This window comes from Maylandia zebra, linkage group LG13, assembly GCF_041146795.1.
Source record: "Maylandia zebra isolate NMK-2024a linkage group LG13, Mzebra_GT3a, whole genome shotgun sequence".
NCBI lineage: Eukaryota > Metazoa > Chordata > Actinopteri > Cichliformes > Cichlidae > Maylandia > Maylandia zebra.
The window spans coordinates 26,183,633-26,210,537 of NC_135179.1; the positions used below are offsets into that span (position 1 = coordinate 26,183,633).

At 42.9% G+C, this 26,905-nt stretch overlaps 3 protein-coding genes across 4 annotated transcripts; all 3 read left to right on the plus strand.

The window, feature by feature from the left end:
• The first annotated feature begins 54 nt into the window (after positions 1–54).
• cacul1 (CDK2 associated cullin domain 1) lies at positions 55–4,041 on the plus strand. The gene is made up of 8 exons (XM_004559648.6): positions 55–702; positions 852–978; positions 1,150–1,252; positions 1,334–1,429; positions 1,558–1,660; positions 1,809–1,898; positions 1,998–2,136; positions 2,217–4,041. Exons 1-8 carry the CDS (start codon positions 381–383, stop codon positions 2,254–2,256), a joined length of 1,020 nt encoding a protein of 339 aa, XP_004559705.1. The 5' UTR covers positions 55–380; the 3' UTR covers positions 2,257–4,041.
• Positions 4,042–4,600: 559 nt separating this feature from the next.
• Positions 4,601–24,037, plus strand: mypn (myopalladin). 2 transcript variants are annotated; one of them, XM_004559645.5, is made up of 21 exons: positions 4,601–4,903; positions 6,935–8,008; positions 11,176–11,351; positions 11,440–11,491; positions 11,587–12,046; positions 12,155–12,229; positions 12,313–12,454; positions 13,863–13,886; positions 14,267–14,383; positions 14,474–15,239; positions 15,909–16,982; positions 17,073–17,205; positions 17,893–17,970; positions 19,162–19,383; positions 19,468–19,617; positions 19,711–19,790; positions 20,051–20,177; positions 20,258–20,465; positions 20,545–20,710; positions 20,956–21,089; positions 21,191–24,037. In XM_004559645.5, the coding sequence occupies exons 2-21, from the start codon at positions 6,939–6,941 to the stop codon at positions 21,367–21,369; spliced, it is 5,433 nt and encodes a 1,810-aa protein (XP_004559702.2). In that variant the 5' UTR covers positions 4,601–4,903; positions 6,935–6,938; the 3' UTR covers positions 21,370–24,037. The 2 variants fall into 2 exon arrangements, with proteins under 2 accessions (XP_004559702.2, XP_004559704.2); XM_004559647.5 differs by lacking the exon at positions 17,893–17,970.
• A 1,414-nt stretch (positions 24,038–25,451) lies between these two features.
• Positions 25,452–26,543, plus strand: atoh7 (atonal bHLH transcription factor 7). The gene has a single exon (XM_004559644.3). The coding sequence runs from the start codon at positions 25,613–25,615 to the stop codon at positions 26,042–26,044; it is 432 nt and encodes a 143-aa protein (XP_004559701.1). The 5' UTR covers positions 25,452–25,612; the 3' UTR covers positions 26,045–26,543.
• Positions 26,544–26,905: the final 362 nt, after the last annotated feature.

Consider the following 26,905-nt stretch of genomic DNA (forward strand, 5'->3'; position numbering starts at 1 on the left):
TGAAGTTTGGTGAGACGGTGGGGTCCAATTTCAACATCAAATTTGGTGGACCGCATCGGGGGCTTGCGCATGCGTATTATGGTACCTAGTTTTAAATGTGTTTTATTAAGCATTTTAGTTGTCACTCGGCTTATCACATTGTTTAGCTAGCCGCAAATTCACGTATAGAAAGCCAAGGAACATTATATAGCCCTAAAACCTCGGAACTACATTTCCCAACATCCTTTCAGCTGCCCTGTAATACGGCGTGTCGTAAAACTTAAAAGGAAAACGGTGATGGACTCCGCCGGAGACGCCTGACAGTTTTTGTCTTCATCTTTAATTGTTGTCTGAAATGTTCATCTAGCGACGCAGTGCTTCGGTTCACCGGACCAGTGAAAATGGAGGCTATGGAAGATGACAGTTTGGACGTAAAAGACGACCATAACCACAACTACCGCGCGAGCGGCAGTAATAAAGTCCGCACGTATCTTAGCAGCCAGCTGTCGGAGATATCGACGGTCCCGCAGCCCGTCTGTGCGACGGTGCCGGTTGGAGAAGCGGGTACTCGACAAGGGAAACTGTGGTCCGGTGCAACCGGCGGGTCAAAGTTCATGGACTCGGATACAGGCAGCGAGAGCAGCGAAGTCAGCGAGACTGACAGCACCGCTCCGGGAGCTGCTTCCGAGGGAAAATTCGCCCTCGACTCGACTTCCAAGTTCCGTAAGTTCACTCGAAGCAGGGCCCGAGAGCTCACGGTCTCAACGCAGCTCGGCCTCCGATTATGTTAGTAATGTATGTGGAGAGTGATGCTTTTGGCTTCTGTTCGGTCTGACATGAAGGCTTAATTCAGCTCCCCTCTCTTCACACAGTTCTGAATGCAATGGCAGTGGAGGACTACCGGAAAAACCACTGGCCAAACCTGGAAAAGGCAGTTGACCGTCTGCTGATTCAGAATCCCACAGACCACATCTCGGTTTCTTATGCACAGATATACAGGTGAGACAGCACAAGTAAAGGGATGTTGAATAAACACCCCTCTGAACTAGACACCCCCCCCCTCAGATTATGATTTCTGTTGCCATAAGAAGCGCCATATATATATATATTACCATGTGATTAACTGAGAATTTTAATATAACCTCAAATGCCTGTCTTTTGTTTTCCTAGTTATGTCTACAAGTGTGTTTGTCAGCAGCACTCTGAGCTGCTCTACAATGATCTGACATCAAAAATAACAGGTCACCTGCAGCAGGTTTCCGCCCATCTACAAGTAAGCAAACCCAAATGCAAGATGTAATCGTACAGCACATGCAGAAACTAAAAAACTAACTCTTTTTGCAATGTTTTGCAGGCTAGCCCACTCGAGAACTTCATTGAAAATTTCAACATTGCACTGACACAATATATAGCTTCTCTTCAGTGTATAGTCCCCGTCTTTATGTACTTGGTAGGTACCACTTATCAGCTTTTTCCCCCCCCTTTTTAATCAAATATTTGGCAAATCCCATGCAGGGAAGTGTAGTTTTGTGTTAGTTTGTTACTTAAATTTATGTTTGCACACGCTTCTCTTTTCAGAACAAGTTCTACATTGAGTCCAAACTGAACCGAGACCTCAGAGAGGATCTGATGAAGCTGTTCGCTGATCACGTCGCAGAAAAACACGTGAACACACTGATGCGTGAGTGTACCGCTTCATCTCATGCGCTTTGCTCTGATTAATCACGATGTGATGCAAAGTCACAAAAAGGGGAAATTAAATAAATAAAAATCCTCCCTTTGGTCAAGTCAGTTGACACCATCTTGTCCATTGTGCTCGTTCTTTTCAGCTCTGCTCATTAAAGCTCGGTCCATGCCCTTTGAAGTGCAACCCTCAACAATGGCTAGTGTGGTTAAGGGCCTCTACAGCCTCCGACCAGGTGATTTTAGATAAATTATTTATCTCACACTCCTCTTATTCACAGATTTTTTTTTTTTAAATTAATTAATTAATTTTTGATTTTGGTTTCCTCTCTCAGAGTGGGCCCAGCTCGCCCCAGATCTCTTCTCCGGGTTTATCCCCCAGATTAACCCTCCTGCTGTAGAGTCTCTGCTGCAAGACTACGCTGCTCATGACCAGAAACTACAGATGGAGCTCTCCATGAATGGATTCCCACGGTCAGTTTTCCAGAGTCTTTAGCATCAAATGAAGACTGAGTCACATCTGCTTTAACTTGGGTCTTGTGCTTGTTTTCCAGAGGTGACCAGTCTCGCAAACGGGCCAGCGAAGACTCGTGATGGCCGGCGTCACTGGATTTGCTGCAGAACTAATACTGTGCCTCTTAAGTCTTTATCACAAGTTGTCTCCCTGGACTAGGTACAACGCTAACAGTGCGTCATCCCTTTTTAACTCGAGGTCACGAAACACTGTGAATAACAAAGACAGCATGATGGGTTGTTGAGCAGAAGGATTTAAAAAAAGGAAAAAGTGGCTCACAGACTTCCATTTTGGTGCTTTCCTTCTGATTTCTTCATCTTCCGCTCATCTGAAGAGTGCCTTCACGGTGTCCGTCTGACTGAATATCATGATGAAGCTGACGATCCATTCCTAACCTTTAACATGGAAGTGTCTTGTGTTGTCTTTGATATACGGGGCTAATTAAGACTCTATTGCTGCTGCTAATAATATTGTTTGTGTGTTAATATCATAAATCCCTTGGTGTCGCCCACATATTGTGTATCTCAGTGGCTACAGTCAACACAAATGAGTGTGGAAAGAAGTGGGAGCTAGGTCACTCAGCTTAGCTATGACTCTCTTCTTCCTGTTGCTTAAAATGTCTTATCATGCTCAGTCATCCAGGTAAGTAATTCCCAAAAAGTTGATTCTGTTCATCTGGATGTAGCGTTTTCAGTGGGAGAAACATTTTTTCGTCACTTATCCCAAGTGACTTCTTCAGTCTCAGCTGAGTGCAGGTTTCCCCAACCAAAGACCATGGTTTTTGATCAGTTGTTGTTGGTCAGCTGAGACTGAAGAAGTCACCGATTGACGAAAATGTTTCTCCCACTGAAAACGCTACATCCAGATGTAGGGGTTATTGCTGTTGCCTTTACTGTTTGGGTAAGCCAGGTTGTATTTTCCAGTTTTGCCAAAGAGGATAACTGTTCTTTTGTTTTTTCTTTAAACACAATGTGTTGGGTTCCAGTTTATGTTCTCAATGTTGTATGCTGTCTGAGTCACTGAGCCATTTAATTTTATTCTTTACTAATAAGTTAAAGCTTTGGTTCACCCACTGGTTTACCCTCAAGTCATTCTGCCTTTAATGACAACTTGTTTGTTTAAGCCTTGCACGTAGGAGGAGGTGGTTGCCGTATACAGGAAGTAACACTGAGTGCCATACAGTTAAAAGGACCACATAATACCATTTGAGGATTTCCTGATTTTATTTTATTTTTACATTTTTATTTATTTTATGTAACCTCACCTTGCCTAAATTTCCCCCTAAATTGCCACCTCCATGTTTGTATTCTTGGACCCAACCAGAGTGGCTCTGCATGATTTCCCATCCAAAAGAATCCCTGTTTATCTTATACTGAGCCTCAGTGCCGCCTGAAGCAGTATTGTTTTTGGGCTCGCTTTCTTTTGATTGGCTGCCGCCGCATGAACAAAAGATTTGAACAGCAAGTAGGAGGGGCTTCAGTCACAGGCCTGCATAGCTGAATGACCGTATTAAGGATATCTGCTTAGAGTGACATCATAGAGAGCCGGGGGGAAAAAAATCTGTCTCAAATTAAGTGTTTAAAGCAGTTTGATACCTCAGCCTCGCAGTGGTTACCCGTATGTTCACTGCACTCATGATTTGAAACTCTGATGATGTTTAGTTTGAGCAGTCACCACTGGAACAGGATAATGGGTCCACTTTAACAAAGCAAATGATATGCAAATGTGGTTTTGTGCCAGAGCACATGCTCTTCATGTTGTAAATAGTTTTTGCCTCTCCATACCGGTATGTGTACACTAGCTTTTGTCACAGGTGCGTTTTTTGTTAAACAAGTCACTCGAATAAATGTGTTTGATACAAGTTCCTACACTGTTTTAAGTGTAATTAGATGCTCAGGCTTGCTTTTTGTTTCTATCTCGCGTTACTTCAAATGAACTAATCACAGGACATGATTTCATTATTCTAGCTTTTACAACTGGGTCCTGTCATCAAGCAGGGTTGTTATACAGCTAATGAAGTCAAGAGGAATCTAAATCATTAGGGATGCTGAACACTAGCTGTACTAGATTACATGTCTCACCTTTTAATTTTACATGATGCAAAATTAATTCATGTTTAAACCCACTGTGAATGGCTCAAATACTGTTTCAGCAATCTGTTTTTATCTCAAAATCAATAAAATCCTTCAGTCTTAGTATTTGTAACACTAATGACAGACGCTTACTGTTGTCGTTTCTTTATCTAATGCAAATTCTGTTTGGAAATAGATTTTTATCTGCTCATCTGCAGGGTTCACACGAGTGTGTCAGTGTGTGTTTGTGTGAGTGAGAAAGGTTCGCCAAGGGGCTTCTAATTCTGCAGTACGGAGGTCTGCGATGAACCACAGGAGGAGGAATCCCTACAGCACAGCTCCCCATGACCAATAAGGAGGGACACCACCCAGCCACATGGGCAAGGCCTCCCCCAAAATAACCTGCCACTATTGCACTGACAAATGTTGCTACTTTTACTGGTGACAGGTTACCGTAGCTGCCCGGCTCCACATTTTCCTGTAAACTTCAAGGTTAATTCTCAGCAAGAAAAGAGGGAAGGCCGAGCAGCTGCCGGTGTCTGAGATTTTCCTGGGTGGCAGGAGCCTGAAGACTGGAATCGGCCCCCTTTCAGCACAGGTGCACTCTGAGGATTTACTAGTCCTTCCACAGGGGCCAGCTGGGTTTATTCTGAAGGTAAAAACACACCGGCCCCTAATTTAATTGTTCATGCATCTCGTTGACGTCTGTTGGCATCAGCCTCAGATGCTGTGTATAGCCTCAGAAACACTGACACTGAGCCTCAGACAAGCTTTAATCTGTTTCTGTTTGGACCATACGTTCCTGTTTAATCCAATGAGCTTAACCTGTGTGGACTGTTGTGTTTAGTCAAGGGGTCTGTTCATGTGTGTCATCTCACTCAGCAGTGCCACACTTATGATAATTATAGTAGTGTTTGTGTAACTTGATTAATGATCAAACTTATGATAGCAAGAGCCCACAGGTGCATTGCTGCTGCTTTTCTTTTCTTTTTTTCTTTTTGTTGATTTCCCTTCAGTAAACTGACCCCTCGCTATTATTAGATATGACTTGGTAGGCTTGGAGCCTGTTTGCAAAGGATAAATGTACACAACAGCTGCAGCTTCAGGTCTGTTGGAAGGGCATCGCTGTCTCTCCTAATTGCACTGATTTGAGTGTCAGTGGCATATGTGTACCCTATCTCATGTCTGCATTCAATAACTTGCTCATGCATGGTGTCAGAAAGCGCTGCAAAATCTAAACCTCATAAAAATGTTGATCTGAGGTGGTCAGGGGGGTAAAAAAGCCTGCCTGTGTCTCTCAGATCTGGTGACAGCACATGAACCTGATACCCTGTCGAGGCTGAATTTAGGCTAAAATAAAAAGCTATTTTTATTACATATCTCTGCTTTTAACCCCGGGCTCTGCATTCATGTTGTGACTGCGTGCCAAATATTTCACAAGGCATTGTTCAAACAAAACTGCAGTAGCGAGAGTTAAAGCTCAGATAATTATCACTGTATAGTTTTTACTGACTCCTTAACACACGACGCAGACAAAAAGCATTGAAACAAGACATCAGCTTCTGAACATAAAGATCTGATAAACCTGTCAGAGACCTAAAGAACCATGAATGATTTCTCAGATTTACTGTTTACTCGCTGGGAATCCAGTTAGTTTCTTGATAAACTGTTAACTCAGTGTCATTAATTAGTGGAAATAGAAAATTCAATAGCTATCACTATCTAACAAAAGTCAAAAGAGAAACAGTTAATTTTCATGTTTTGGCATCTTTTGATTGAGATAGAATAGAATAAAATAAAACTGTAAATCAAGGATATACATGTCATATATACTGTTTATTAAACATGGCCAAAGTTACTGAAATAAGTAATCATCATGAGTCCAAACACTCAAGCTTCCAATTGCTTTAAAAGCATTCAGTTTCAGATAGTGGCCAGAGTGCCTGAGATAACCATAAGAATATACTCCTCTCTGACGTCATACTGAGTCACTTGTAGAAAAACAGAGGGTGATGAGGGGCAGCGAATCAGAAAGTTGGATTAAATAAAGAAGGACGGGAGTGAAAATGCCTTGTTTCAAACAGAAGGTGAATTGAGGCGCTATACCGAGGCGCCTTATAAGATCAATGACATGTGAAAAATCCCAAGCTACTCCATTAGTGTCCAAGAATTAAAATATGGAGGAAATGAGCCACTATAATATATGTTTGTCGCAGATTTTAATCAGGACTGGATTTGTTTGTACATAAGGAGTTATTCTGACAACTGAGTGCTGATTGTCAAGCAGCAACTTTTCTAAATGCTTGAAGTCAGCAAATTGATGTTTTGCATTAGTTTGTCCTCAGGAGTTAGATTTCCATCCACAGCTGTTTAAATATTTTCAATCTCAGATCACACAGGATGCGTGATCACACCACTGACTGCATTAGGATAGAAGCTGATCACGTCAAAATGTATTTGTTTGTGACATTTCACTCTGCTGACATTCACTGATTTACATTCATGTGGATCAGCTACACACAAGTGTGCAGGGTGTCTTGTTTCTTTCACGTTTGTTAATGACTTATTTAAGAGGAGGGGGCAGGAAATTATTCTATAAACCTGCAGAGGATCACATTAAGCCCGAAAGCCTACATGAATGTTTTTACTTTCATACTTTTTAAATTAAATCTTGTGTTTATTTTAGCAACATGCAAGAGAACAGCATTGACCAGCCACCGTCGCTGTCTCAGCTCTTAAGGGAGAGTTACCTGGCAGAAGCCACAGCCCAGCAGCGCCACAGCGAGATGAGCCGCTCAGACGCTTCGTCCTCTCGCATTCAGATCTACGGGTCACTCAAAGGCAAGGCGGAGGACACTATTGGCCACAGTGACCCCCAGTTTCCAGACCTTTCAGCCTTCCTCAGCCAGGAGGAACTGGATAAGAGCGTGAACCTGGCCCGCCAGGCCATCGGACACGAGCCTCGTGAGGAGAGGGCAGAGGTCAAAGCCTCTGTCACGCCATCTACCCCGTCCAGAATCTCCTCACCCTCAGTTTCTTCATCCACACCCAGTTCTGTTCCCATCTCTAACCCCTCTAATGCTCCTTCTGCTTCCCCCTCAACTGTGCCCCTCACTCAGCCGGAAAATTTCACATCTGACAGAAAGATGCACAAAGCATCCACACGGCAGGACAATGTGATCAGGAGCAGCAGGGACTTTGGTGAAGGATTCCAAGACTATAACAGGTCAGCAAGAAATGCCCCTTACGGTGTGGAGACCCAGTCCAAGAAGGAGTTCCTCAATAAGGCAGCTGACTTCATTGAGGAGCTGTCCTCTCTGTTCAAGGCCAACAGCTCCAAACGGATACGCCCGAGAGCCTGCAAAGCCCACAGGAGCAGGATCCCAAACAAGAGCCAGAACGATGGGACAACTTATCCCCTCGTCGCTGACAACCGGGAGCGCGCAGTCATGTCCATGGAGGTGGAGAAGGAGACACCCAGCCCTCCCGTTACACACCAACCAGTTGCCCAGCTGGGTTCTGAGACAGGACATGTGGAGTTTCAGGACTGCTCGATTACTGAGGAGCACCAGTGTGACTCTGTGCTCCAGGAGGCGGAGGAAGAGCCTCAAAGCTTTGCCTTAACAGAAACTCCATATCCAGCAGAGCCTGTGTGTGAACCGCCTCGCTTCATCCAGAAACTGAAAAGCAGGGAGGTTTCTGAGGGCACCAAGGTCCGGTTGGACTGCATTGTTAGAGGACTCCCTCTGCCTGAAGTCCGGTAAGATCATAAGTCATCATTAAGTTATTCTTTGTTTTGCAGGACACAATATCTGTTTCAGACTCTACACATTTTTTTCAAATGCAGTGTTTGTAAAAGCTCAATGTGCTGTTGGTTTTCCTCAACAGAAGCATCCCAGTGGACTTTTAGCAGCACACACAAGGGTCTAATTCGGCTGAAAGATTTTTTTTGAGTAGTGAGTACATAGCATGAGAACACAAGTGATACAATGTTACTTTGTACTTCTTCTTCTTCACTACTGTTCAGCAGCAAATATCAAACTTTCTACTCCACTACATTTATTTTGCAGCATTAGGTTAGTGATTTTGCATTTGGTACATAAAAATATATCTTAAGCTTTTACTGCACAATATAATGATTTTTAAAAATGTAACCATGTTTAAGTATTGCAACAGACATTTATTACAAAGGTAAAAGTTTGGGGGGGGGGGGGGGGGGGTCTGCGGGCCTAATCCTCTTCAGCTAGCCTTCATTTATATGGAGAAAAGCTACTTTCGGCTGTTCCTTCTCCACAAGGGGTCATCATGGTGAAGGAAATACACTTTAATATGTTATTTTTTAAATATATATATTTTATTTGGTAGATAAAATAATGAATTAATGGTATGCCCATGCTTTTTAAACACTGCACACAGTTATACATATGCATACTAGAGTCCAGCACCTGATAATATTAACATTTCATACATGTATTGGCACCTATGTATGTAACAATGAAATGTCCTGATCAGCATGTATAACTCTGTATTCTTTGCTGATCAAATGCAAAAGATGAAAACGGTCTTTTCTGATGTGATTTATATATTTATTTTAAAAGACATATTTTGGTTACCTGTCGTCAGAGCCCGTCTCTAAATTACAAAGTCATTTAGGTTGTAACTCTGGATGAATGGCGCAGAGGTTTATTCGGAGATGCAGACAGAAGTGACATGTGATGACGGCCGACAGCTGATTCTGAACCATACGAGTGAGCGTTTGTGTCGATTTATGTGTCGTCGGGGGAGTAAATGATAACCGCACGAGGCATTCTCCTTTTAAGATGAGCAGTCATACAAATTATAAATCATTAAAAACTACACTGAAAATAAAAAGGCTAGAATTTAAGAACAATTTACACCTTTTACCACATTCAGTTAAAGGCCTCCTGTAACAAAAGTTTAGACATTTTTAAAGAGGCGTCATAATAATAATTGCCACGTGGTGTTTTCATGGCTGTTTTGTTTGATCTGTTTTATGTGAATCGTATGTGAGCAGCTTTAACCCGCTGAGGTGTCTGACTATAGGGGGCATGGGCTTGTTAGCCCCGCTGCACATTGTTGAGCCACTACCTTATACTTGTCCAGGGAGAATGTAGCTCTCAGCCATTTTTAGACTGGGCTGGAAATGTGAGCTGCAGTCGTGTCTGATAATGGAACTGAGCTCTTGACAGAAGTGTGAAGACTTTGGTAAGATGATTTACAGTTTCTCCCGAGTGGATAATTTTATATGTTTTGTTGTGTGTGCCCCAGTGTCTCACAGATGTACATTTCTGAAGATCTGAGGTGTGTTTTAACAGTTTCTACTTACAAGTCTACTTTCTGTGTTAACACAGAGCTCATTTAATTAAGTGTGTTTTTGTCTGACGTAGCTGTTACCGTGTCTGAATTAAATGAGTCAAAATGGAGTTGTGAGGCTTATATTTTCCATCTGTTTTCAGTGGTGTGCTCTCTCTGATATGTCAGGTTGTAGCATTGTGTGCATCCTGAGTCTATGTTTAGCTTTGTGCGTATGTGGTTACGTCAGCCAGTCAGAGACCCCGGGGTTCATGAGGGAATCTCCTCTCTCGTTCTGATCTTCAGAGGGAAAATATCCCAGACAGGTGCAGAAAGCAAGGGTCTTTGGCCCACAGACAAGCCACCTCCTCTGCCACTCATGCTTTCAATTTAGACTCTTACTCACTGAGAGTGACAAAGCTCTGCTCAGACAGGACACAGGCAGTACACATTCCAGCCCGTCCTGCATTTGAGAATCAGGAACATCCCTTTAGCGCTGGTTTGTGTTTTCGCCCTCTGGAAATCTTCAGCTACAGTGGCGGGGGACATCAGAGCCTGCATACTGAACAGAAAAAGCGAAGCAGATGATCCATAATCTCAGCGTAATCGCTATGATATGAATTAGGACTATGTGGTGACGCGTTTCCAGAGAGCAACACATCAGCTCCCCATTCCTCTTTGTTTATTGGCTTGATTTTATAAAGCATCAGTGCCTCATCTCCTCAAAATAGATGTACGCTGACACAGAGGCTGCTGCATATGTTGCTGGCCAGCAGGGGAAGAAGTTAGAGGAAGAAGTTATTATAGTTTTACAATGACAAAAAAATAGACTGTTGCCAAGTACAGCTCCTGTCTACTCGTGCTCTAAGAAGGCTGTGCAGTACTAGTTGTGCTGGAAGGGTTTTCTGCCATTTTTTTAAGTTTTACATTTGTTAAAATACATTTTTTTGCTATTAATAACATAACATTTTAAACTGCAGTACTGATGATTGGCTTTAGGACTCAGACCTGCTGTAAGCTCCCTTGCATCTAAACACCTCTCTCATCAAGTCATAAACAAATTTTAAAAAAAAATCATATTTGGTTGCGTTTCATTATTTTAACTCGTTGATGTTAAAGTAAATGATGCTAACTGTTTTGTGCTCCTTGTCATGACAACATCAGCAGTGAATAGAAACAGCGTTTGAAGTGGCACGGCAAGCTGCTGCTTCTTCTCTTACAGGGAAAAGGATTGGGCATGCTCGTCAAAACATTTCCCTCCAGGCCTGCGCAACTCTGCTGAATACTACCGAGCCAGAAACACAACTAGGGAAGTGGGAAAGAGGCCAGGCTGGTAGAAACAGTGTCAGCAGGTTAATAAAAAAGAAATCAAACTAAACTGCGTTTAAAACAAAAATGAACATGACTATAATGGAAACAGATGTTTTTACTTCTACTAGAAAAAAAATCAAGTTAAAGAAAAATCTGAATAAACAGAGAAACGCACGAAATTTAAAGCTCGCTGGGATTGTCCTGTAATGATTGGCTTTGTTGGCAAAAAAGAAACAAAAGAAAACTGTCACGGAGATGGAAGAAACTCACCGCTGATCAGTTTACCTTGTTTGTCTTCGATAGGTGGTTCTGTGAGGGAAAGGAGCTGGAGAACAGCCCTGACATTCAAATCATCACCAGTGGTGAGCAGCACTCTCTGATTATTGCAGAGGCATTCGAGGAGGATACCGGGCGCTACTCGTGCTTTGCGTCTAACTGCTACGGTACCGACTCCACGTCAGCTGAGATCTACGTAGAAGGTGATCGCTTCTTTCCTCCTTTTTGACACCTTAATATACCGCACTTCAACTTCTTTATTGATACACACCTTCCTGTTCAATGTCACAGGTGCCTCATCTTCCGATTCTGATGTGGAACCGCACTTTGAACATGTAGCCCAGTGAGTTCCTGCCCCGTTGTCGTTATCGTCACCCACCAACAAGAGTTATCAACACTAAACGAAACAAACACTTCTTTCTTTTGTGATTTTTAAAGGCTGCAGAGAAACCAACCAAAGTCATCCCCATCTTTACCGTCATCTGTAAATGAAACCTTCCCTCCAGAGGAGGAGGAGAGCGTGTCATCCCAGACTGCAGCGGCCCCCGAGGAACAACCAGAGGAGCAGCTCTCGCCTCCAGTGGCTGCTCAAACAGCATCTGAACCTCTTCTACCAATCCGGACATCTGCTGCTATACTTCCAGTCTCAGAGTTATCAGAAGAATCTGTGGCATCAGCAGCACATCCTGCTCAGGAGGAAACATCTGTGCTGTCTGTGCAGGTGTTTCCTGTTTCAACAGGTGATTCAGAACTTAGAGAAGCCCAAGGGGCGTCAGCATCTGTCCCAGTCATATCTACTCCACAGCTGCAACACACGGCTTCAACAACAGCTACGTCACAGCCTTTAAACTCTGTAGTGCCTGTCCTGTCACCTCCAGCACAAACACCCCAGGCTGAGGTAGAATACCTCAAAGGTTTTCCTTTCACTACATATTCTTTATTTTAGTTTAAGTTTATATAATTTGATCCATCCCCCCCTTTTTTTGGACTTTTTTTCCATCTTCAGAGTCCAACTCCCAACCACAGCTCTCCACAAGGATTAAACGGGCAACCCATTATGGCTGCCCCTGTCTTCACGAAGGTAACTTTTCTCTCAGAACGAGGCTGCTCTGTACAATACTGCTTGTTAAGGGATTTAACTTGAAGCTGGTTTTGTTCCATCAGAGCCTACAGGACCTCATTGCATCAGAAGGCCAGCTGGTGGTGCTAGAGTGTCGCGTGAAAGGGGTGCCGTCACCTCGAGTGGACTGGTACAGAGAAGGAAAAATCATGGAGGACTCGCCTGATTTCAGGATCCTGCAGAAAAGTAAGTTCTTTGCAAAAATCTCAAGTTTCTCCATATTTCTTTAGATTTTTCTGGGAAAATGGGAAATAGATACAGTAATTTACTGAAACATGCAAATATATATGGAAACAAACTATGTAAAGAAAAACAGAGGGGTCACTTTTTGTTCTGCTCTGTGTCAAGATGATCCCACAATATTGATTTTGAGGCTCTGGGGAGGCCGATCCATGACTGATTTTTCTAGCCAGGTGTGTTTTTACTACATTGGCAGTGTGTTTAGGATTTTTGTCATGCTGAAAAATGAAGCCCATCAGAGGATTTCCAGAAGATTGCAGGGTGCATCAGGCTCTGTCGGTGCTTTTTAGCATTTGTAGTTTCATCAGTTTTGACAGGCTCTCCAACACCACTGACTGAGATACAGCTGCAAACTATGACAGAGCGTTGGTCGTGTTTTACAGATGGCTGTAGACAATCACTCTTGTACTTCAAGATGTCCTCCACATAATTTGGCAAAGATTTGACTTTCAAATTTGAATCCATCACTCCATAATACCCGTTGTCACAAATTTTCACACCAGTTCTTGTGTAATCTGGCATACCTCAGCCTGTTTCCCTTCCTTGAAAATGGATTCTTGATAATAGATGGATCAAGAGCCAAATGTATTTCTCAGGTCTTATGTCAGGACTTTCTGACTTTCCCATCCCATTCAGGAGCTTTACATAGTTGGGGGGGGTTTTTTTCAATTCTTTTATCCTCTACATGTCTAGGTTCCTCAAATTTTCAAGAACGTAATGCATACAATGCCAAGTCATTTCAAGTTTTCGACTTCTAGCTTTTTGGAAATCACTTTGTTGGTTTTAAAATTGATTACTTGCTAAGTTACATGTGGACACAAAACTGGTTCATCCCTCGAGTTAGCTACCTTTTTATGCTTGAATGATTCATAGGTCAGCGTTAAACGACTTTACAAACCTAAAAAACTGTTTTGACTTCTTCTACAAGGACTGAACTGAAAATGAATGAATACGTAGCCAATGTCCAAAGAAAAAATTGAAATACCTTCAGAAAGCCTGGAGAAGTATTGCTTAAGATTACTTACAAGAATATTACAAGAATGTCTGCCTCTTTAGAAACAAAATATAAAGAAATGAGGGGTGAGTCAAGACATTTGCACAGTACTGTATTAAAAAATTGTCCAAGGGTTAATTTCATAAGCTCCAGGTCCTAAATCTTTATATTGCATTAACAGATTTTAAAGCTCAGATTGTGTATACGTGTATACATCTCTGCATGTGGAATTCACCATCATGAGTATTTAAATATTTTGGAAATGATTGCTAATAATGAGTCTCCAAAAAATTCATTAACAATAACATGAGCTTCTCCCCCCTGGTTTCATAATGATTTTGATACTTGCTTCTATTTCAGAGCCCAGATCTCCAGCTGATTCAGGTACATATTTCATTCAGTCTGTCAAAAATACAAGTGTTGACTGCACCATAGCAGCTGCCTGCCTGTATACGATGCTGCAGTGTGTACATATTCCTCTGTTGAAGTGTTTATAGTCCTTGGCTCAAGCTCCTGCTCTTCCCCTCTACATAAGCCAGGGCTGCTTTTCCTTGAATCTGGACCATATAAGGTAGCCTCCCATCCTGTGTCAAATCACCGTTGCAGATCACTTCAAACAGCCTTAGCTGCACGTAGATTCTCACTGCTGAAACAAGAGTCATGTATCTTTCTTTTCTGCACTTAAACACTTTGAGAAATCGCTGGGGTGCAGCTATAGAATATCCGACTTGATTGCATGCCACGTTTTTTCTCTTTACCTCTAGAGGAAATATGCACTTTGGTCATTGCTGAGGTCTTTCCTGAAGATTCGGGGGTGTTCACATGTACAGCAAACAACAAGTATGGAACCGTATCTAGCAGTGCTGCACTCAGGGTCAAAGGTAACACCTCTCTTTGGCTTTAAAAGTCAACAGCTTTCACATTTCTATCCTTATTGAAATTTCTGTATGTGTGTTGCTGGTTCTCCTCAGGCAATGGCAGCAACAGCAACCATGTGAGGTCTTCAAGCAGTTTAATAGTGGAGCCAAGTCAAGTTCAAGAACTTTCCCCATCAGCTCCTGCTGTAAAACCTCAACCAGAGGTTGTTATAACCAGCAGCATTAAGCCGCACTCCAGCACCATTCGTCTTGACCCACTCGTCTCTAGCACCTTACGCCTGGACCCCTTAAACACTAGCAGCCTTCGTCTAGACCCTCACAACTCTAGCATGTTGCGTCCCGACCCCCTCCGCACCAGCCTGCTCAATCTGGAGCCCTCCAGCCTGAGCAGCAGCTCCTGCTTGAACTCTCACAGCACCAGCACCCCAAATTTAGATCCTCTCTCACACAAGGACCTTCTAGGATCCAGTGGAGCACATGGTGCCAGAAAAATTTTCTCATATCCGAAATCCTTTACTTCTCCATCTGCAGCTGAGACTTCAGCACAGCAGGAGTTGTCCAGATCTTCAGCGACATCTCCTGACATCAGTTCCAAAGTTAAGGGGACCCCAGCCCATCAGAACGGGAGCCCTGTTGTGGTTCCCTTACCTGATCCTCCACCCAACTCCTGCCTAAAGACAGGCAACCTTACAAACCACAAAGACTCACGAACCAACTCCAGAGCAGGCCGACGTGTGCACTTCAAACTGCCTGAGGATGACGAGGGTGAACAAAGTGACACATCTAGTCCCTTTGATGAAGACATCACTGAGGCATCACTCAGCAAAGGACCACCACCAGTGCTGGCTAAGCCTAAACTGTGAGTAGAGCAAAAAGAAAGCAACAACACGTTGCTGAATTTTGAAAAAGTGCGTTGTTGGCAACAGTACAACATGATGAAAAAAAACATGCGCTCAGATGGAGATTTTGTTCATTATTTACCCAAATTCGGTCAAACTTTGAAGTCTGTGTTGAAGTGTGTTTGATGGGCTGTATTATGAAATGAAGAGGTGGGTGGTTCCTCCTCCACTCGCTCAGATAGCAGCTCTAATCCTTTCAGTTCATAAATGAATGCATTCGGACTTCAAATGTGGACCTTCAGACTTTCTAAGACAAAGGATGGCGTTTTCTATTTGTAAGTTTGCTTCTGTGCATTTATGTTGATCGGTTACTTCTAATAATGCTGTAAATCACATCCTGTTCTATGATTTAGCTTTTCTTTTTCTTCACAGGCTAAAACACAGATAAACATGACAAATAATTTATTGTGAGCCAATTTGCAGTCATTTCATGGTTACAAAAGAGGCAAACATTTTGTTTTCACTGAAAGCTCAGTGTATCTAAAGCTCGGTCTGTGTTGTTTATGGGCTGCTTGTTGGTAGTCCATAAAAGGGCAGAGTATTCTGCTGGATGCTGGATGCACTGAGCCTCTCTCGTCTTCACCATGTATAGTTTTGGTTCTTTGATTTTGTGTCTGTTTGATCAACAGGGACCCAGCTCAGCTCCAGATCCTGCACAACCAGGTCCTCATGGAGCAGCAGCAGGAGACTGAACCAGAAACGCAAACCCCCATCCAGCCTCAGTCTCACCCACCGTACCAGACCCAAATCCAGCCCGGAGTCCAGACCTCCCCTGAAGCTCCACTGTGGTCTCCAAGAATACCGCATGTGCCACCTTTACATACTACATCAGCCCTTCAGCAAACCCCCCACTCCGCACCTCCAGTGACCACCACCCCACATGCGCCAGGATCAACGTCTGCTGCAGCACTCAACGCCACCTTTTCACCTTTTCTTAACACTTCCCAAGCTTCCCTTTTGAGCTCTCCTCCTTCACTTCCACAGCATATGAAATCCTCACTGGTGACCTCCCCTCCACCTGCCCCACAGCTAAACTCCGCCCCTTCTCTCAGTACAGCACCTGTAACCCAGATGAACACCATCCATGCCTCCCATATTAACCTGTCCCCTGCATCTTTTGCCAAAACTGCACCCACAGCCCAGTTTTGCTCTCCGCCTGCACCAAAGCTCAACACGGTTTCTACAGATTCGACCCCGGCCTTGCAGCAGATCACGTCCCCGGCTCCTCTTCTAAGAAGCACCCACGCCTCCCTCATGAATCTCACACCTACCTCACACTCCTTCAACTACATCCGACCTAAAGAGTTTGTAACCGCTCAGACCCTCTCACCGGTCAGGAGTCCTTCCCCAACAGAGTCACCAGTACCACTATTACACGAGCTGGCTGCTGAGCTCAACTCCTCCACGGCTAGCTCCCCTACTCTCCTCCCACCCCTCTCCCCACCACCCAGGATTTTCCCCACAAGGGTGCTCAAGTCTCCCACCAGCCCATCGTCTCTCGTATCCTCGCCTACACCGGGGTCAGTGCATAGCTTGTTCGTCCTAAGAGCCCAGTCACCCCCTCAGGCTTCTTCTCCCACCTCCAGCAGCTCCACCCCGAGTCCCATCCAAAACCCCGTCGCCTTCCTCAGCTCCGTCCTGCCATCCCTGACCCCGAGCCAGCCCACCAACTCAATGGGCCTGCCCAAGGGAGCTCCGTTAGGGTATGCCGTGTCTGACAAACGACTGCTAATGCAAATGTGACTGTCACACGTTCTGCCATGTGTTCTGTTTTTTGCCCTCTGTTTACTCAGGCTTCAAAAGAAGGCACTGAAGATCCGCCCTCCGTCAGCTGAAGCCATCCGCGAGAGCAGAGAAATTATCCTCCTCGACATCGAGAAGAAGCTTCGAGTTAAAGACGACACTCCACATTTTGTACATCAGCAGGTACTAGGTGGTCTCTGTGGCTTGCCTGCCTATTTTGTACTGATGAAGTGGTGAAGAAAATAGAACGGCGCATCAGCAAAAAGATTTTTCTTAGCCCAACAGGTGAATCCGGTGGTTTCTCTCGCCTCCACTGGATCACCCGCTCATCGGTTTAAAATATTAGTATGTGATCAATAATTGCAATAGAGTTTTTAATACTTTTAAAGATCATATTTTATCGAGTATTAACCAGTGACTGTGCTGCATTCTCACATCTTGTTGATGGAGACATTTATACGAAACCTCATTTCCAAAAAAACAACAATTGTGATGCAGCGTAAAATGCAAATGTAGCTAATCCGCTGATCATTAAACCCTTTATTTAAGACGACACATCAAATGTTTAAACTTTCAAATACTGTTATACATCGTCCCTTTTTAAATGAAATAAAGGGTTTACATGATTTTTGAAGGATTACATTGTGTTTTTATTGCACAGCATTCCAGTGTTTTTGGAAATGATGAATACAGAGCAGTGCAATCATTGCCTCCCCCAGTCATTAACTGTCATTCATCTTCTGGTGTCAGTGTAGCCTAACAACCTCTGCATGCTAATAATAACAGCTTGTGCGTTATTCCATCACTCTGTGTTTGTATGTAGGGTTTGTGTGTCTTTGGTGTTCTTCATCCATCCCTGTCCTTTCATAGAAGCTGAGTAATGAGGGGAAAACAGCGAGCAGGCCCCTTGGACCAAACACTGCCGCTACTGTCATTAACTATGATGAGGTACACGGACCCGACCCAAGCACTGCTTTGCTCGAGGCTGTATGGGTTATACTTATGTTTCAGACACAACTTAGGATACTGTCATCTACAGGAGTGCACATAAGTGGTCCGCAGATGTCAAAATAAAAGACGCGCTCCAGATAAGAAGTTGCAACGCGCGTTTGCGTACATAAGATTTTCTGAAGGAGGACAGACATTTGTTTAGAACTCTTAAAGATGTCAAAGAAGCAAGCTCCTTCAAGCAATTTTTTTGGTTTTCCTCCACCTCCAAAGAAATGTCAGAAGGAGTCCGAACCACAAAAGAAGCACGTATTCTCGGACAAGTGGTTGCAGGAGGTGAGCTGGCTTCAAACAAATGATGAACGCACAGAGATTTGATGCAGAATATGCCGTGAAAATCCCACTCTAGCGGACAAAAACAGTGCCTTTTATATGTATGCAAACGCGCGTTGCAACTTCTTATCTGGTGCGAATCTTTTATTTTGACAGCGCATGCGCACCTGCGGCCCACTTATGTGCACCCCTGGTCATCTACTTATCTAGTTTCCTTAATATCTCTAATCCAGCATTCACGCTTATATTAACTAATACAGCGCACAACCTGCACGAATGATGGTGATGAGAATAATAATAATAATCCAATTAAAGGGGTTCAAATTCAAAAAAGATTCAAAATATTGTTTTCCTATTTTGGAAAACTATATTTTGCAGCCTTTTCTTCATGAGTAAAAAAATTCCTTCCTCTCAGTGTTTCCTCAGTAACACTTCTACTTTTAAAAACATACATATTACCATGAAATTTCACACACCTCATCTTCCTCTGTTCTCTGTTTTACCCTCAGTTTTTGTGATTAGGTTAGATAAGCCTTTTTATTTAGCTTAGGTGTTGTTGTTTTTTTTGTTTTTTTTAACCTGGTGCTCCCAGATGCTGCTGTGTGGTCTTTCAACAACTGGTTTAAAGTCTGCATCTTTTTTTATTATGAGGTTTGAGTTTTGAGATGCACGTTGTCTCATGTTGCCGATTACTGCAAACCTCTCTTATCTCCCTGAGTTGTGGTTTCTGTGTATCAGGTGTGCATGTTACTGTAGCCATTTATTGTCAGGCCAGTCTGTGTGAGCAAACAGGGGACACGGTCCATGCAGCAGTATGACTGTTGTAACTATATTTATGTCGTGCTTCTCCTCCACTAGGAGTATAAAGTGTCCAGTTTTGAGCAAAGGTTAATGAGCGAGATCGAGTTCCGCCTGGAGAGGACGCCGGTGGAGGAGTCAGACGACGAGGTGCAGCACGATGACGTTCCCACGGGAAAATGCATTGCACCCATATTTGATAAGAAACTAAAGAACTTCAGGGCTATGGAGGGAGTGCCTGTAACTTTCTCATGTAAAGTAGTGGGAATCCCGGCACCAAAGGTGAGAGGTCAACAGCTAGGCTATGCAAAAGCATCTCTGACTTCGACCTCAGATTTTGTCATTCACACCTGTGGCTCTCATCAGGTTTACTGGTTTAAGGATGGCAAGCAGATCCTGAAGAAGAATGTCCATTGCAAGAAGATAAGAGAGGGGGACGGGACCTGTGCTTTACACATAGAATCCACGACCAGTGACGATGATGGAAACTACACCATCATGGTAGCCAATCCACAGGTGAAACTTCTGACTTATATCCTCTTCATGTTATCAGCACCTTGTTCTAGCTGCTCGAGCTGAGCTGTGATGTGATATTTCACTGATCACCAGGGGCGAATCAGCTGCTCAGGTCATTTAATAGTCCAAACGGGACCTCCCCGAAACCGAATGACACCCATTCATGCTCAGAGGTGAGTGTGCAGGGTGAACAGGCAAATATAGACTATCCTCTCTGATAGTAATATTGGTTTGGTAGCGCTTTATAACTGTAGATCTAAGTCATTCTGTTTAGCATTTGAAAGGAACATATAAACCTTTCAGAAATATTCCTATAAAAGTAAACATAGTGTTATTGATATTCTGGGATCTATTCTTAGTGGCCATTTACAAAACCAAGTGGATTCATGTGTGTGTTTCCTATAACATGCTGTGATCGCCTCCACGTTTTCAGGGTGCGAAACCGCATACAGGAAGTTGAAGGTGAACAAAGTCAGGGGCGCTTTTTTCAACCTCACTTCCTCCAGGCTCCAGGGGACATGATGGCTCATGAGGGAAGACTGTGCAGACTAGACTGTAAGGTAGGCAGGAGATCCCCGTGTGCCACTGAAGCCAGGAAGAATATTGCCTCCCCACACTGTAACACGTTTCTGTTCTCCAGGTGAGCGGCCTACCCAACCCTGAGCTCATGTGGCTGGTCAACGGGAGGCCCGTTTATCCAGACCTTTACCACAAGATGCTGGTGAGAGAGAACGGCGTCCATTCCCTGGTCATTGACCCTCTCACTCAGAAAGACGCCGGCACATACACCTGCATCGCAAGCAATAAAGCAGGGCAGAGCTCCTTCAGTCTGGAGCTGCAGGTTGTGGGTAAGGACCAAATACGATTGGGACTTTTGCTTTTTGACAATCCCAATGTGGACATTTCAATTATACATATTCGTTTTAGAAAAGGAAAGGAAGCACCCACCCCAGTTTGTGGAGAAGCTGCAGAACATGGGGATTCCTGAGGGAGCTCCAGTAAGGCTGGAATGTCGCGTTGTGGGTATGCCTCCTCCGGTCATCTTCTGGAAAAAAGACAACGAGACTATTCCCAGAACTAAAGACCGAATCAGGTTAGTAAGAACTCTGACTCCCTCAGACACGGTTTCAGAGCCGTGGCTTGATTAGAAATGAATTTAGAAGCCTGAGCGGTTAAATTTGGCAACTTTAATTCCAATGTTATACCTGCTTTCCTCTTCTCCTCCTCTCTTAATTTCCTGTCTGTATGTCCAATAAAAAGACACAGCCAAAATCCATATAACAAATTTTAAACTCTTTTGAAATTGAATCAAATTTCTCTATCATCTCTCTACCTCAGCATGACCCAGGACGCCACAGGATATGTGTGTCTCCTTATCCAGCCGACAACAAAAGACGATGCAGGCTGGTACACAGTGTCAGCAAAAAACGAGGCTGGAGTCATTTCATGCACCTGCAGACTTGATATATATGGTAAATATTCTGTACAGCTGAGTAGCTATCACTTTTATTAAGAAATCCACGGCATTTTTGGGTACGTCACTCTGTGTAGTAATGCTAGCTACCACCTTTAGCACAGTGGCATCAGAGCATCCCCGCACCCATGAAGAAAACTCCACGAACAGGAAGTCGATACGCGGCTCTGACAGGCCAGGGGCTCGACATCAAGTCAGTGTTCCCCACGTCGGACACCAGCCCCATCCTGTTCGCCAGCTCCCCACCGGAGGCCACACTGGAGAGCGAAGAACTGTGAGAGCTGGCGCAGGGGGAGGGACCCTCCAAACAGATACTGCGACCTCTCTGAGGAGAGCGATTACCTGAGCAGATTTTGTGTGATGCATTTGAAGTGACTGATTCAGATTAGGACGGCAGAGATTTATTGTGTTAAAGATGCAGCACTGATAGTGGGGGTTTGTCACCATTCCTATTTACTCAAGTTATACAACGAGTGTTTCACCTACAGAAAAAAATAACAGATTTGCAAAGTCTTAGCTCATGAGCCATCAGTGGAGTTCAGTTTCATGCGTGAAGTTTTTGAATGAATCTGATTTATTGTCAACATCATACTTGGCTATGATGGCGAGGTTGCTGAAGATCTGTTCTTAATATTTTGTCCTCTACTAAAGAGTGGTCCTGGCACCATGTATTTGTACTGCAAATCACATATATACCTGTATTGGTAGCAATAGTTTCTTTAAGACTTTACATAGAAAGTAGCTTGTATGTTTTTATTTATAGTATATATTAGACGTTTGAATGTGCCATTTAGATCGGTGTATTTAAATGGCTCTAGGAGGGTGGGGTGCTTCCTTCAGGTTCATCACATTTTGCATCACGTTTTTCATGTGCATGTTTGCCTACGGCTGATGAAGACTATGAAATAACTAAAGAAACACGCAGGCTCTTCTCATAGTCATTATACAGCCATGTTCAGTGCTCACCGGTGCCTTGATTTCAGGTGAGATAATCAATCTGCTTAAAAGCAAACTAAAGTTCAAGAAGTGTTTCCCAGAGGAATGAGTCTGAAAACGACTGAAAATGCGTCACTGACATATACAACAAAAGCAGCCATTACTACTGAGCATTCAAGTAAAAACAAGACTGCAGGCACACATTCAGCTAATGTAAAATTGCACATTGTAAAATAGTTTTCTCCTTCTCAGAATGAAGTTATATTTATTCAAATGGGTGACGTGTTTGCTTTGCTGGAACAGCTTCAACAGCACCTAAAAAACATCTTCTCCATTTCCTTCTCGGGTCTGTTTGATTACAGTTCATTTAAATATTTTCATCTAAGAGGGCTTTAAAATCCACTTTTATTTTTTTTTGCTTTCACGATTATGAGCCTGTTTTGACTCTGCTCTAATTGGAGTCCTATTAGCTTAAACTGATGCCAAATACAAGGCAAATGGGAAAGCTCAGAAGCCAATTAAGCATTGCTAATCAGTCCAATTATAGAGGATGAGAGTTCAAACAGGCATAAAATTATGTTCACCTTACGTGACCCAATTATACTCGCTGCCTCATCTGACCAGCTGCCAGGCCTACTTGTTAACTGGGTGCTGTGTGTGGGTGGGTGTTGTAAAGCAGTAAACAATCAAGTGTTTTGTGGGTTTTTTGTTTGTTTGTTTTTTTATTCTTAGATTTTTTTTAAGCTGCATTCGTTACACTTACAGCTCATTTCGTGATGAATATTGCCGTGATGTTTTTTAAAATACGTTAAACCTGATAATTGTTACTGTCTTCATTGCACTGTAACATCAATGTTCTGAACACAGTTTTGTAAGTAACTGTCACAAAATACATTTGATAAGCGCTCACATGTGTTTGAGGAGAAGTTTAGCACACAAAGCATTTCCTCTGAAAGCAAGTGTAATCTTATTTAAGCTGCTTGTTTAAGGTAAGGTGGATCCTGATGATAATGAGATTTATTAACTCAATGTAGATTAAACCTGGTCTTACACTTTCGCTTGCACTAAAGCATACGCTTTCTTCCCTAATCTCTATTTCTCCATGAGGAGATCTGGATTTTTGAGGGTGCATGATTCTCTCAGAGCAAACCAATCACTCCTCAGATGTGACATATGGCTTTTGACAGAGGGGCATGGCTGAGCCATCGGTGCTCCAACAAGCCAATCGTATGAGGGGCTGCAAAAAAAGAAAAGGGTGGAAGGCACGTAAGGGCAGGGCAACGTTGAGACGAGCCCCTCAGACAAGACAAGCAGCAGCTGGCAAACTGCATCAATCTGTAATCAATTAACCAACTGGTAGATGGGATTACATGCCTAACTGCACAGCTAACCAGTCCATCCCAAAATGACCAGACAGCATCAGCTTGTGTGCTTGACCCAATACCAGAGACCGGCATTATGCTCGGGCTCCAACAGTGATTAATCATTCATAACCTGCCTCTACACCCAAGCTTTGAGCCTGTCAATACACAGTGGCAGGAGCTGCATGTCCTTCCTGACAAAGAATGACAACAGGAAAGAAAACTCAACAAAACACAGCAGAAGCAGCAGTTAAAGAAAAAGAGTTATCATGTAAAAGAGCTGAATTGTAAACAAAAGTGAGTCCCTTTTTTTAAGAATACAATCTTATTATGTAAATTAGAGGTGTCAAACATAAGGCCCAGGGGCCAGAAGAAGCCCAGCAATGACTCCAATCAGGCCCTCTGGGCAACTTTGGAAATTGTGAAAGAGGGTGTAGATTTTTAACTTTTAACTGTATTTTCATGTTTTACTGCATTTCCTATTGATAAAGACCTCAACTGGTATTCAATAATGAACTGAAATAGTTAAGTAACAGAAAAGTTCCTGTTTTCTACTATGTACTGTAAAAATTTCTGTTTGTTAGTTGTTGTTTTTTCTCCATGGTAAAAAAAAAAAAGCAAAAAGAAAATAAATACAATACAAATGAGATCTACTGTTGCACTTATTTTTCATATATTCAGACATATGAGTGATTAAATGTTTATTTAAATGTCTTTACACTGACCCACTTAAGATCACAGTGGGCTGTATGTGGCTCACAGTGTATTATACTGATGGATTATTAAAATATGGAAGTTTAATATTTGATTCCATAAGTTTTAGCTGTACTTCATCTCAAAATAGTTACCTAGAAGTACATTAAAACATGTAAGTACAGTGCAAGTGTGTAAAAGTGATGAAAACACTGCTATTTTGAAGTCAAATGACATTAAGGTGTTTCAGCAGAATAAGTCTGAGTGTCACTGGAACCTGCTGAATGACAGCGTGGGCAGATGGGAAGGACAGACAGACAAATTATTCTGTCTGTCTCATTTTCTCGGCCGACTAAACAGATCAATTATTTATATCGCATGCAGACGCAAGTACATAAAGAACATTAATGCATCCCATACACTCTCATTCATTACCACTGATAAAAAGCCTTAAAAGAGAATTATAAAAGTCTCCACATCTGAACATAAACTGCTGCCACCCCCCCCCCCCCCCCCCCCCCCCAAAAAAAAAAAATCCTCCACCGGTGCAGTAATCTTTACACCATCTTGCTCCATATTGTTTGAAAGTCATAATCCCCTGATGTGCTGTTAATGTCCCTCAGGTTACAGGCCTCACTTACACTCGCGTTGCCTCGGGCTAATCTCAGATTATGGTTCTCGTCGCACAGAGGCAATTACATTTTAAGTGAAAGGCTTCCTCTCGATGGCTTATGTGACTTAATAATCGCTTTATAGCCAAGAGTCCATATTTAATTTATATATAAATCAGATATGTTGTAAAGACTGAATCCTGACAGTTAAAGACAACAACGTAAAAGAAACATTAGACCTGAAAAGACTCATTTATGTACAGATTGAAAACTTCCTTTCACGCCTTTAGAGGCTGAGACATAAACTGGATTTTTATAAAATTCCTTTTGTGTTGAAGTTTTAGCTTCTAATACAAGAAATCTATTTTTGCATTTAACTTAATTAGAAGTCCAGCATTTATAGTTTATTAGTAGGTTTTACATTAGAGCTTTAGCCTCTATTAGTTCGTTTGCATCCTCAGCACTGGTGAGTGGAGCTACCAGATGGTAGACTTTTGGTCTTTGTGACACATGGCTCCGAGTGAAGCCATGGCCAGATAGCCCAGCCCAAGATAATTGAAATTTCATTAAGGTTTTGTGTGTGTGTGTGTGTGTGCCTAGGAGTGGGTGTGGGTGTTTATGAGTCTCCATGGGTGTGTTTTTCTCTATGAGCAATATTGAGGGTGGGGGTGGGGCAGGGGCTCCACCTGCTGCCACCTGTTCGTCTGCTTTGTCTTATAAAAGCTGCCCCGATGTCTCCAGGATCACAGACACCTTGGACTCTTCAGTCTGAGCACTCCTTGGAGTTGCAAATACTTGAGACCCCGCACACAGGGAAAGCCTTGGAAAAACAAATAAATCAAAGCTCAGAGAAGCACTGAATCTTGAAAGTAGGAACCTCTTTGATAAATCTGATTAGTTTGCGTCTTCAATCGAAAACCATGAAGGCCCGTCGACCCAGCTGCACCGACTCTGGATCCGAATCTTCAGAGCTGGACTCCAAGAGCCCGGAGAAGTACGAGACTGCTACGAGGCGCCGGATGGCTGCCAACGCCAGAGAGAGGAAGAGGATGCAGGGCTTGAACACAGCCTTTGATCGCTTACGTAAGGTGGTCCCACAGTGGGGCCAGGACAAGAAGCTGTCCAAGTATGAAACCCTGCAGATGGCCCTCAGCTACATCGTGGCCCTCAACCGGATCCTGACAGATGCCAGGAGGCACACTGGTTCTCACAGGCAGTGGCTGGACCTGCAGTTTGATTGCGTGCAGCCTGAAAACTACTCCTGCCTCATGAGGTACGACTCCGCTACCGGACAGGAGTACATCCACTCATCGCTCTCGTATCAGTTTGACGGGCACGAGGTGCACGCGTAAACTGCTCCATCGAGTAGATAATCAGTCATGTTGTTGGATGTGAATGACAATGTGAATCATTTTTCTCCAGTCTAGGAGACAGTAAATACATTTGTATTGCATTATTTTCATTTTGTATGACAATCAAAGAGTCTTCGGTTTCGGCTTGAAGCCTTTCATTTGTTTTTGCTAGGAAACCCAGCAATGTTGAGCAAGTTTTTGTTCAGAGTATAGCAATGAAACAGCTGTAGTGTCATTGCAGACCGTTAGATTGTACTGAGGATACAGGCAATGTTGTAATTTTTTTAATCGGTTATTTTGATGTGGCCCTAAAAAAGCTGTGCAATGTTTGATGGATTATGCAAAAATCACTGAGGTCTTAGATGCATAGCTGATGTCCAGATAACTAAAGTAACTATTTTCCCAAAGTGTAAATGCATGTTTGTAGATTTGAAAAAAAAGAAAAAAGTATGTTATTTTTCAACAGACTTTTTTTTATTATAGTTTTTCATCAAAAATAAAATTATTTTGTATGAAACTTTATAAGTGTTGTTTTTATTGGTACAGCTATGAGAGGTTTTCTCCCTTTTCACACAGTTTATTGCTATTCAAGTTTGCAAAATATACATATGAAAAAAAGCTAATTTCTGAGTACTTCATACCAAAACTGTGACGTTTAAAGTATAACAAAGTATGGCATTTAAATGCCTATAATGTCACTTTGCGTGAGGAATTATCACTGGGAAGAAATAATTTACAGCATGGTTTGTGTTGCACATGTCAAACTCCCTGTAAGAGCGAAGCCTCGCTCTGCAGCCTCGGTATTAAATCATCCTTTAGTTTGAAGGTCCTGTGCTTTGAGATAAGACACTTTTACATCAC

What these genes read in the sequence shown, in the direction of transcription:
- cacul1 (XM_004559648.6), top strand. Translation starts at nt 381, where the DNA reads ATGGAGGCTATGGAAGATGACAGTTTGGACGTAAAAGACGACCATAAC. An exon ending in CGACTCGACTTCCAAGTTCC is followed by an intron (nt 703 to 851) that starts GTAAGTTCACTC and finishes CTCTTCACACAG; the next exon opens with TTCTGAATGCAATGGCAGTG. An exon ending in TCCATGAATGGATTCCCACG is followed by an intron (nt 2,137 to 2,216) that starts GTCAGTTTTCCA and finishes CTTGTTTTCCAG; the next exon opens with AGGTGACCAGTCTCGCAAAC.
- mypn (XM_004559645.5), top strand. Translation starts at nt 6,939, where the DNA reads ATGCAAGAGAACAGCATTGACCAGCCACCGTCGCTGTCTCAGCTCTTA. An exon ending in TTTCAGGATCCTGCAGAAAA is followed by an intron (nt 12,455 to 13,862) that starts GTAAGTTCTTTG and finishes CTTCTATTTCAG; the next exon opens with AGCCCAGATCTCCAGCTGAT. An exon ending in GTGCTGGCTAAGCCTAAACT is followed by an intron (nt 15,240 to 15,908) that starts GTGAGTAGAGCA and finishes TTTGATCAACAG; the next exon opens with GGACCCAGCTCAGCTCCAGA.
- atoh7 (XM_004559644.3), top strand. Translation starts at nt 25,613, where the DNA reads ATGAAGGCCCGTCGACCCAGCTGCACCGACTCTGGATCCGAATCTTCA.